An 11,434-nucleotide genomic window follows, 5' to 3' on the forward strand; every position below is an offset into this window, starting at 1 on the left:
TATTTATCAAGGGTGATGGTTGTAGGATTTAAACTTAACCTTATAAACTCAAATTCTTTAATCACAATCATTTTTGCCAACACTCATTATATGTAATTGATTGTTGAAACTATAAGAATCAATATTATAGTTATTATTTATTTGGATAAACAAATATATGTAATTTAATTTTTTTGTGGTGTAAAATTATTAATAATTTATTTTATTTATAGAGTTTTTTTAAAATAATTGGTGAAAATAATTAATTTCTACCGTGGAAAAACGGGTGAATTCACGAGATAATGTTCTCGAACTTTTTTTTTTCACGATATGGTGCACATCCCAGATTAATTGTTGAAATGGGGTGAATTCTACAGTGATCGCCATAGGACGCCATGCAATCCAGGCGATCTTGTAGGACGCCATGCAATCCAGGCGACATACGGGGTGACATACGAGCCATACAAGCCATATACGAGCCATAAGAGCCAATGGAGAGGTCGCCATGCAGTCTTATACGAGGAGAGGTCGCCATGCAGGCTTAGACGAGTCGTACGAGCCAATAGAGAGGTCGCCATGCAGCCTAGGCGACCTTGTAGGTCGCCATGTAGTCCCGGCGACCTTGTAGGTCGCCATGTAGTCCCGGCGACCTTGTAGGTCGCCATGTAATCCCGGCGCCATTCCCATCATCCATGCACATGCAGCCACAACTTAGATTCCTTCACGTGCTCCCCGCTGCATGCCTACAGCTCCCAATGCATGCATGTGAACCATTTGAGCCAATGCATGCATGTGAACCATTTGAGCCGTGAATTATTGGTACAATAATTGAACCATTGCTGCGTGAAATCAGCTGATGCTATCATAGCTGCAATTGCACAATTATTGGTGAAATAATTGAGGCAGCCGGTTATATATGGGGTGTGCATTATCCTGAGAACATAAAAGAAAGAAAGAAAGGGAGAAGAGATTGCAGAAGAAAGGGAGAAGAGATTGCAGCCGAGAAAGAAAGAAAGGGAGAAAGGAAAGTAAGAAGAAGAAAGGGAGATAAGGTAAATTTTTTTATATTTAAATTAGTTTATTATTATAAATGTTTAATTTGTTAGTTTAGGGTTATATGATTGTTAGTTTAAGTTATAGTATACATAAATTAAAAATTATTTAATTAGTATATGTTTGATAGTTATATAGTTAAAAAATAATTAATTAGTTTGTTTTGTTAATAGTTAGTTATATAAAAAAAATTATTTAATTAGTTTGTGTTAGTTAAATAGTTAAGTTATATTTGTTTGTTGAATTTATATTATATAAAAAATTAGTTAGTAAGTTTATTAGTAGTATATTATAATGAAAAAATAGTTTATTAGTTAGTTTTAGTTATATAAAAGAATATTTTATTAGTTGTTTAAGGGTTTAGCCCAAAATAGTCTATGAAATATTTTCTTCCCTGGCAGAAGTTGATCTTCTTCGTCATATGCGGGCATGGTTTGAGACTTCACTATAATTCCTGGGATAAATCGCTTCATTGCTTGTAGCAAATGTGGTAGCTCATTGTACGATGTATCCCAATCTCCATACGTCAACTTCATTGCCTTCATTTTCGCATTCCACACCTTGCCATATTTTACTTGATATCCAAATTGGCTTCGAATAGATGCATCTAACACTGAACAAGATATCCTTGGATCCTTTTCAACCATCGCCTTCACGTATTCACATATTACATCGGAGTCCAATAGTCGGTGGTCTTGTTCGATGGAGTTTCGCAAACATGTGTGCGAACCATTGTACCTCGTGATGACCCAAACATCGTGCCTTTGATTTTTCGACACTCTGATCTTCCACTTGCACTCTGGGCCATATTTTACACACTTTGCGTATAGGGTTTTCTGGTTGGACTCTGCAACATAGACATCAACATGGCATTTGATGCAGTACTCTTTAATCGCCAGCGTAGCTTCATTTTTTCCTCTGAATTGCACCCCAACTGAAAATTCACCAGAATTATCGAATGATTCAGTCATTTGGTACGGAGGTAAATGTGGCATGTCTGGGAATTCAGGTGCCCTCATTGCATCATAGTCTATCTCGTACATGTGAGGAGTAGCTTCATACGGTCGGAACTTCATCAATTGCACCTCCACCAAAAATATTTTCGTCGCCGCCCAAAACGGGTTCTTCAGTTTCTTCATCTTCGCTTGAATCATCATGAATTTCTCCCCATCGATTTTCAGCGTCAATATCAACAACCAATTCCGGTATGTTTCTCGTCTCATACTCTGCTGCTGTAGATGTCCCCCCGACTTCATTTACACTTTCCAATAGTGCCATCAAACTGTTCGGGAACCTGTATGTCGGCTCCTCAAACTGACTATATAAAGCCATTTCAGATGGATTTTGAGCCACACCTCTTGATGACCCAGGAACATCACATATGTTACGCACATCAACAAATAATTCAATAACTGCTATATTGGTTGACTCATGTAATCCAACCATGGTTCCAATATCATCATCTTCTTCAAGTGGAACTGCAGCATATCTGACTGGGTTAGAGCATATCATAAACCTATACCTCAAACCATCAACTGCAGCTCGAATTTTTCTTTCTATCTTATGCTTCATTTCTATAAATGTGATGTCTTTTTTGAACATCATATTTATTGATTTTTCAGACTGAAAAAACTCCGACCTCATTTTCCATAATCTGTCCATTATAATGGACAATCGTGAAAAAGTTGTTGCTCATTTTCTCTACAAATAAAAAAATAAATTAATTTAGATTAAAAAATTAGATAAGATAATTTCATAAATTATTAAATAATATAATATACTATTATATTAATGATCAAATAAAATTTATTATTTAACTTGATTGATTGCTTACTAATAAACCTAATAATGATTTGATAATTACTATTAATCTAATGATTTGATATTTAATGATTTAAATAATATGATTTAGTCATAATCACTAATAATTATTTATTATAAATATTTAATGATTTAGATTTGATACTAATCATTTAGTAATTATTACTAATAATAATGATTAGTTGATAATATTTTTATTTTTTAAAAATCAAACAAATTTGTTAGGCAAAACTGTCGAGATAATGTTCTCGAAATAATTATTTCGCGAGATAATGCGTTGTCCGGATTATTTCATTCAATTAATTTTTACTTCTTACTAATATAAATACAATGTAAATTAAACAAAATATTTTTAAAACAACACTAAATATTTTTAAACACAATATTTTTTAAAACGGAAATTATCTCGCACAATTAGTTATATAATCTAATATAAACTTACTAACTAACTAATTTACACATACACAACAACAAAAAATGGACAACAAAAAATAATAAATTACTCACGTCTTTATGCCTTCTTCCTTTACTTTCTTTTCCTGCCTTGTTTCTTTCTTCGAATCAATCTGTACGTGGGCAAATATTGTGAAATAAGTCATGTATGTGTAAACAAATATTTATTTAAACAATAGCTCCCACAAATTAATTTATATAATCTAATATATATAATATACCTTAAACTAATAAACTATTTCTTATTAAATAACTTAGTTAAAATAACAAACTAATTAAGCACTAATTAATTTTTTTATAATATACTTCAACTTCAACGAACAACCTAATATACGTTTAAAGACACTAACAAATTAATTAAATTTTATATTTAACTTAAACTAAGAAACTAATTAACTATATAATATATATAATAATATATAACTTAAACTAATAAACTAATATAATATAACTTAAACTAACAAACTAATAATTTATACTAACAAACTAATTAACTAGATTTTAGTTTTACCCTAAACCCGAAACTAACAAACTAATAATTTCATATAATAAACTAAATTAAACAATAAAAAAATTACCTCACGAACTATGTTTGAGCCTTTATCTTCTTTTCTTTTTCTTCCTTTTCTTTCTCTCGGCAAAGTTTATATGTGCTTATGCTTCTGGTTCTGCTTGTGCTTCTACCCTAAACCCCATATCCTTTATATAAAGCAATTGAGCGTTGGACAGAGTCATTAAATTTGATTGTTGAAGCAAATAATGTTAGCATTGCATCGTCTAACTATTGAGCATTGAAAGGCTGACAGCTAAATTAACGCTGCAATAACGCAACTATAGATGCAACACATACAGCTACGGGTGCAGGAATCACTCAGCTATGATGCAACGCATGCATGCAGCTACAGCAGCAGCTACAGGAATCTCCCAGACCTTGGTCGTCGAGACTCCATGGCGACCTACCTACCACGCCGTCGTGACCTACACCGCTCGACGTGCATGGCCCATGCACAGTTCCCACGTCCCATGCACAGCATGCATCCCCTCCCCCATGCATTCCCACGTCCCATGTTGATTGCATGGCGACCTATTCCTTTGCAAAATACACACAGGTCGCTCGGATGCCATGGCGACCTCCAAGGTCGCCCGGATGCCATGGCGACCTCCAAGGTTACTGTAGAATTCACCCCATTCCAGCAATTAATCTGGGATGTGCATTATATCGTGAATAAAAAAGTTCGAGAACATTATCTCGTGAATTCACCCGTGGAAAAACAGTGCAAGTTTACATGAATAAAAAGGTAAATTACATCTCTATTTTTTTTTTTTTTTTGTGAGACGACACCCTTTAGTTTCTTTTCTACTTGGTGAGAGTATTGAGCAGCGAAACCCTAGTGTTTATCAGACTCCTGAAAGCTTTTTCGCTGCCGCTTTCTATATCGGCAATGCACCTCTCCAAGTCTTGCATTTTCTTCAATATCATCCTCACTTCTTCATCATCTCCCTTCCTTCTCAAACGCCACACGTTCGCTTCCCGGATTTGTTCGAATTCTTTGATGCTTCCATCAACCCTAACCTTGTTGCCTTTCTTAGACAAAGCCAATCCCATCCAAGACCCTTTTTTAGAAGCAAATGGCATGGAAATCCCATCGAAAAGCGCCACTGAAACGGAAACCGTCACGTCAATAGCTTCGCAGATAACACCGGTCAGCTCAGAATCCGCAATAGACACCAATTTTGATTCAGGGAATGGGTATCGCCCGATGCATCGGATAGCGGACACGAGCTTAGCTATCTCATTAGCCATCTTCTTGCGACTTTTCAAATACGTAGCGATCCTCGAGTCATCTTTTCTCCTTAGAGCCACCCGCGCCGCGAGTTGTTCTTCTTTGAGCGAGAGAAACGATGTTTGGAAGATCCCGTAGACGTCGACAAAACGTAGGAAATCTTCGAGGATCATCTCGACCCATTCACGCTTATGGCTCAACAACTCCTGTGTTTGTGGGAGCAGAAGGATATCGTGGAGGGAATCTTGAACGTCCTTTAGACGGCTCAAACCATCGCAAAGCCAAGCTGAGGTTCGGTTATCGGGATTGGACGACCTGGGAAAGAAAGCGAGCGCCTGAAAACACCAACCATATTTGTGGAGCTGTTTGATTTGGTTCGCGATTTGTGTGTGCTTTGGCAGGGAAATTGAGAAATGGTGGGGTATTATAAAGGGAGGAGGACAACCAAGGCGCACGCACGAGGGGCAGGGTGAGGATCGGGTCCGGGGGAACTGGATCCGCGAATAAATACTACTACTAGTTAGCTGTTATTGTTAAAAATAGAGCCGCTAAAGTAAATAATAAGTCGCGTGCCATGTGGGTTTTAAGTTGCCAATCAGGTCGGCTTAAAGCCTATAGGTTTCTTCTATTGTGAAAAGCAAGAGGAGACACTCGTGGTTCTGACACTCTGGCTGCCCTGCCCTATACTCTGTACAGATAGTCCTAAAATCCAGTGCTTGTTTTGTTGATAGTTGTGTCCAGTGACTAATACCCATATGAGAGTGCATTGAGATTGATTGTGAATTTGTGATGGATATTGAAAATAACAACGGTAATGGATTGTATTAAATAGATTCTATTGAAATGGCGACAGTGTGATGAATTATAATGAAGGAGATTAAAGATAATTTCAATTCTTAAATCTTTCTTGTTTTTAAGGGTAAATTACAAGGTTCCTTGCTCTACTTTACTCTCTCATATTTTGCTCACCGAACTTTCAATTTTTCTAATTTGCTCACTAAACTTTACATATTGAATCATTTTGCTAACTTTGCCGTTAACTTTTTAACGGCATTATAACGTGGCACAGGAATCAAAACGAGTTGTTTTGGAAAACTCAAATATACTCTAAAATGATGTCGTTTTGGTGAGTAAAATATGAGATAGAGTAAAGTTTAGTGACTCATGGTTTAATTTACCCTTTTTCCTAATGGCTCATGGTGTAATTTACCTTTTTTTCATTCTCTTCTCCATTTTCTCCCAAAATAGGATGTATCGGTTCTTCACGACCTCTTGTGTCCAAATTTGGTGTTTGTTTCACCAGAAAATATTTCAGAACTCGTGAATTTGGACTTAAACGTTTCGGTTTTCTAACTTTCAATCTTGAAATCGTGGATTTCATAGCAACTTCTGACAAAATGCAGGTCGAATTCGAAGCAGTCAATCCTATTTTGGGACCAAACGACCACCATCTACGACGATCAATGGTGGTCGGCAGTGACATCCAGTCACCTTTATGTTTTTATTTTATTTTTTAAATTATTTTACATTAAATAATAATAAAAAATACCACGTTAAAGAGAAAACAGTAGAGTGAGTAAAATTATTAAATTTGTAAAGTTCAGTAAGTAAAGTATGAGAGAGAATAAAGTAGAGTAAATAACTGTATAATATACCTTATTTTTAATTAATTACTTGTATAAGTCTATTATGATAACATGTCTCTCAACCCGATTTGTTCTATTGGCAGACAGATTCCATCTCTAACTTTCTTTAAAAAAAAAAATCTAGTGTTCCATCCTAATATACTTTTTTTTTGTCAAATTGATTATAGTGTTCTTATTTTATTACATTAATCAAAATATGATATATTTTTAATAATATATTAAATAGTATTATATTTAGATAATCTTTTTTCAGAGATAATATTATGTTTTGTAAACATCAACGCAACCTAAAAATTTAAACATTAACCAAATTAACCTTAGTTTCTTCAATTTTAACGTTCGAATACTTAATAGATTAATATTTTAAAATTAAACAATTTAATTTAATCTTAGTTCTATCTCTTGAATTTATATATAGTTGCATTTCACTCCAGTGAGCTGATGAAAAAACAATGTCCATCTCAAGGCATATGCCAGAGTGAGTTTCAGTTTCCCTTGTTCCCAGCTAACTTATTATACGGAAACAAACGTAGAGAGGATTTAGCTGTCACTAATAAATATAAGAAAACTACCCCTCTGCAATCAGAAGTACAAATTTACAGTCTGCCCTTCATTTAAATAAAAATCTACAGTCTGTAGGTAATCGCTGGAAAACGAAGAAGATTATAAGCTATAATGCTTCACGCGGTACGAGAGGATTACATGGAGCTTGAGAATCTCTGAATACTAATTATCATAAACATCCGTCGAAATATTTCTAAAGTCAACACAATAATGCAGGTTCGATTAGCTTTTCTTAACGGATTTTACGCCATCTTGATCAGAAAACAAGTGAAAATTTTTGTATTTTAATTGGCCATTCACGAGATATGCGGGACATGATTTGCTGCTTCATTTCTGTTCTGCGACGAGAGGTCTTGATGTTCCTTCACTGTCAAATGTATTTCGCATGATTTGCTGCTGCATATTTGTTTATATTTAGATTATATATCCCACGATGTGACCTACTTTGAGTGTAATTATCTTTTATTTTACGCATAATGATAATTTTTTTTTGGTTTTTTACTTTTAATTTGATACGGAATGAGTTTAAATTTTTTAAAAATAATAATGAATTAAACTATATGGCAAAGTACACAAATGGTCCATCGATTATAGATTGTTGCTTTTTTTAGTCCCGACTATTAAAAGTTATAAAATAGTCCTCTGACTATAGAGTGTTGTTTTACTGAGTCATTCGACTATTAAAAGTTATAAAATGATCACCCGAGAATTTATATATTTTAAATTCGTCGTTTTTCGTTAAAAAATTGACGACAATCTGAGTTAGACGTTAACATATTGATTGAGATATAATAATCGTTTAAGATTTGGGGATCAAATTTTGTCATACCTCAGTTATCATTGTTAACGTCCAACTCAACTACTGTCTACAAAAAAATACTAGTTTAAAATATATGAATAATTGAATTATTATTTTGTAACTTTTAATAGTTAAATGACTCAACAAAATAATACACTATAATTAAGGAATAATTTTTTAACTTTTAATAATTAAAAAAATAACAAAACAACGCCCTATAATTTACCTTAAATTTTAGTTTTACCATGAATACGAAGGCTTAGACCATATTTGAACCAATTGTGTAAGATTAATCAATCCATCATCTTTAACGTTTTGTAAAGTTAATCGAATTTTAACAGCTAACAGTCACGTGCCATTACACGAGAGTAAGTATGTCGTTGATAATAAGAGCCAATTTCTAAACCTGACAAGCCACGTGATTAATGACGTAGCATGCCAAGTGTAACTTAGTTTTCAACAGACCGTCTGTAGCATAATATAAAATGCCACGTCTGATGATGGTATCTGGAAAAAAATTGGACCCGGTTTCCATGTGCCCTTCACATGTTCGGTTAGGTAAGGTTAAATGGATTTTGTAATTATATATATGATCTAAACTTAAATGCATTATTGCCTCCATGACAGATAAGTTTTGAACAACTCCTCCTCGAGTATATACTTTGAGATTAGATTTCAAAGTAAGCAACGCCAAGATAAATTATGTATTAAGACCTTTGAGATACATCTTTATCTTATTTAGGCATAAAAAATATTAAAAAATGTATTTGCAAACTCAAAATACACTTGAAATAAAGAATTCAACAAATTAAATTATTAAAAACTTTTTATATCAATTTTAATTTAAAAAATGCCTCTCTATTTAACGGATTATATACTTTGATATTATTATCGCTTTTATAAGATGTTATTGTAGACGACGGATATGAGATTATAAAAAACCCAAAATTCATGTGAAAGAACTTCCTGAACATATTCACTAGTAATCGACTTCTCTATCTTGTGATTCTTTTTGCTTGAATTAATGAAGTCTAATCTTTATTTTTCCTCTTAATTCCCAGATTTGAGTTTATACCTTGAACTGTTTCCGTCATAAAATGAAATGGGACTATTTTATATCCAGGTGCTTTTAGTTCACCGACTGGTCCTCGTATAATAAAGTTGGCAGGACATGGGTTGTCACTTGTCACATGTAATACCGAGTACGATGGGCTAATTCTGGTTCTGTCTTTTTCTTTGAAACTAATTGGATCCAAACATCTATCTTAGTTATTTAGATTCCTTTTTCGGTGCAAGTACTAAGACCTGGTTGGACTAGGCTTGTTACAAAAATTTATCTGTCTTTTTCAACAGGAGTCTTCCTTGGGCAGAGTGCAGGCACAGACTCACTGTTAACTTATGGCTAGCTCCTACATCTGCTGTTCACGAATCAAACCTCTAAAGGTAGTCTTATTATCCTTTACGTTTGTTTTAACAATATGGGTAATCTATGCTACCTCTTTTTCTAATATGTTAAAAATAATCTAACAAGGTATTGGCCTTATTCCCAGGACTTGCTTGGAGTTAAGCCTATGATAGCGGGGTAAGAACTCTCAACTCTACAAGTCTGAGAACAAGAAACATAACTAAACGTACAGGTGGTTCTAAGATCAACTGGATTTATGCTTTTCATGTAATTCAGGTGGTCTGGTCCTACAATTGATTAAGCCTCTCCTTTCGAGAAATAATGTTATTTCTTCTCTAGAAAGTTTCCGATCAACAGCAGCAGTGCAGGGCTGTCCGAGATATTAGGTAACTTCCAGTTTTTGAGTACAATCATACGGCAGCTTCACTTTGGAGGGGTAGCACGTAAGGGCCAGTGGCATTTGCAGCCAATCTATTTTTTTTATATAGTGTTCACACTAAGAATATAATTATGTTGCATATACTTCCATTGAAATGAAAATTGAACGATGCTGTTGTTCTCTACACCTATCTTTTGCATCTACAAAGAAAAAGTTTCGAACTTGATTAAAAATGGCATTCCAAATTTAAACCATGCCACCCGCAATGTTACTTATTACCCCTTGAACGGTTTCTAATAGTTTACCAGATGGAAATTTAGAAAACAACAAACATGTCCATAAAAAGGGTCTGGTAAAATGTTAATTCGATTAAAAATTGCACAATTTACTTTATATTTTAGAGGCAGAAAGATGGTAATCTAGAGTCGAAGATAGGCAGCCTATGTGATTAGGGGTGTAAACGAGCCGAGTCGAACTCGAATATAATTAAGCTCGACTTGAACTCGAAAACTTTAATAGTAAACTCGACTCGATTCAAAAACTCGCGAGCTAAAAATTATCAAACTCGACTCAAACTCGAAACATAATATTAAAACACTCGAACTCAAAAAACCTCAAACTCAAAAAAAATCAAGAGATTAATTATAACTTGAAACTCAAGCTCAATTCAAGCTCAATTTTGAGCTCGAACCATACGGCTCCGTGAGTTTTGAAGGGTGCTTCACTGCTACTTGTGACTTTATAAACATGAGGAAAAGCTGTTAGCATGCTTTCTCATCGATGTGGGATAGTGGAACTTGACTTATTTTAGAGTTTTCACCTAAATTTCAAAACCTGAGGGGAATACACAAACCAAGATTTTTTATTTTTTGCTACCATCTCCAAAATTAAATAAGCATAAATTCTGCTCTCATGGTACTAGATATATCAAATATTAATTTTTTATTACATTTATATATTTTATTAATCGTTCTCCAATTTAGAGAAGATATAACAGTCGTTGATTACAGGTAGAATAAGTTGGTCTATTGCATTTCAGTTTTTCAGCATGTTCCATGTAAATTGTATTATTTATTTAGGGATTTATATTCTAAGATTGAACTAAGTAAGTGGTAGTATGCATTTTAAATTATTTATTTTAATTTATTCATTTTTTAGTAATGCAACTTATATAGTATGTAAACGAAAATTCATATCTTCAAATTTATGTTACCAAAAATTAATATTTTTGTTTCAAGTGATAAAAAAATTGATATAACTTTAAGTAAAATTTCAAGTTTAAATCCTTGCATATACAGAAATTCTATGTCGGGAGACGCGCCCATCAAAATCATATGTACGATACGGATGTATTCAAATTAATCCGCCACCTCTTAAAACCTATAAGACAATAAAAAAATTTAATTTTTGAATTATGTGGTTGCATAAATAAAAAGAAAATATTTTAGGGTTTAGGGTTTAGTATTAATGATTTAAGGTTTATGATTTAAGATTTAGGATTTAGTGTTTATAGTTTAGGGTTTAAGGTTCATTACAAAAATATTAATCGAT

At 33.7% G+C, this 11,434-nt stretch overlaps 1 protein-coding gene across 1 annotated transcript; it reads right to left on the reverse strand.

Annotated features, from left to right (window-relative positions):
- Nucleotides 1-4,663: 4,663 nt before the first annotated feature.
- LOC120216787 lies at nt 4,664-6,573 on the reverse strand. Its single transcript, XM_039214116.1, has 2 exons — nt 6,301-6,573; nt 4,664-5,425 (listed from the first exon to the last, which is right to left on the reverse strand). Exons 1-2 carry the CDS (start codon nt 6,571-6,573, stop codon nt 4,664-4,666), a joined length of 1,035 nt encoding a protein of 344 aa, XP_039070047.1.
- Nucleotides 6,574-11,434: the final 4,861 nt, after the last annotated feature.

This window comes from Hibiscus syriacus, unplaced genomic scaffold (assembly GCF_006381635.1).
Source record: "Hibiscus syriacus cultivar Baekdansim isolate YM2019G1 unplaced genomic scaffold, ASM638163v2 tig00110163_pilon, whole genome shotgun sequence".
In the NCBI taxonomy this organism is placed as follows: Eukaryota; Viridiplantae; Streptophyta; class Magnoliopsida; order Malvales; family Malvaceae; genus Hibiscus; species Hibiscus syriacus.

Coding starts and splice junctions, on each gene's coding strand:
- LOC120216787 (XM_039214116.1), bottom strand. CDS start 6,573: ATGTCACTGCCGACCACCATTGATCGTCGTAGATGGTGGTCGTTTGGT. Junction 5,426..6,300: donor GAGAAGAGAATGAAAAAAAG/GTAAATTACACC, acceptor TGGTGTTTTCAG/GCGCTCGCTTTCTTTCCCAG.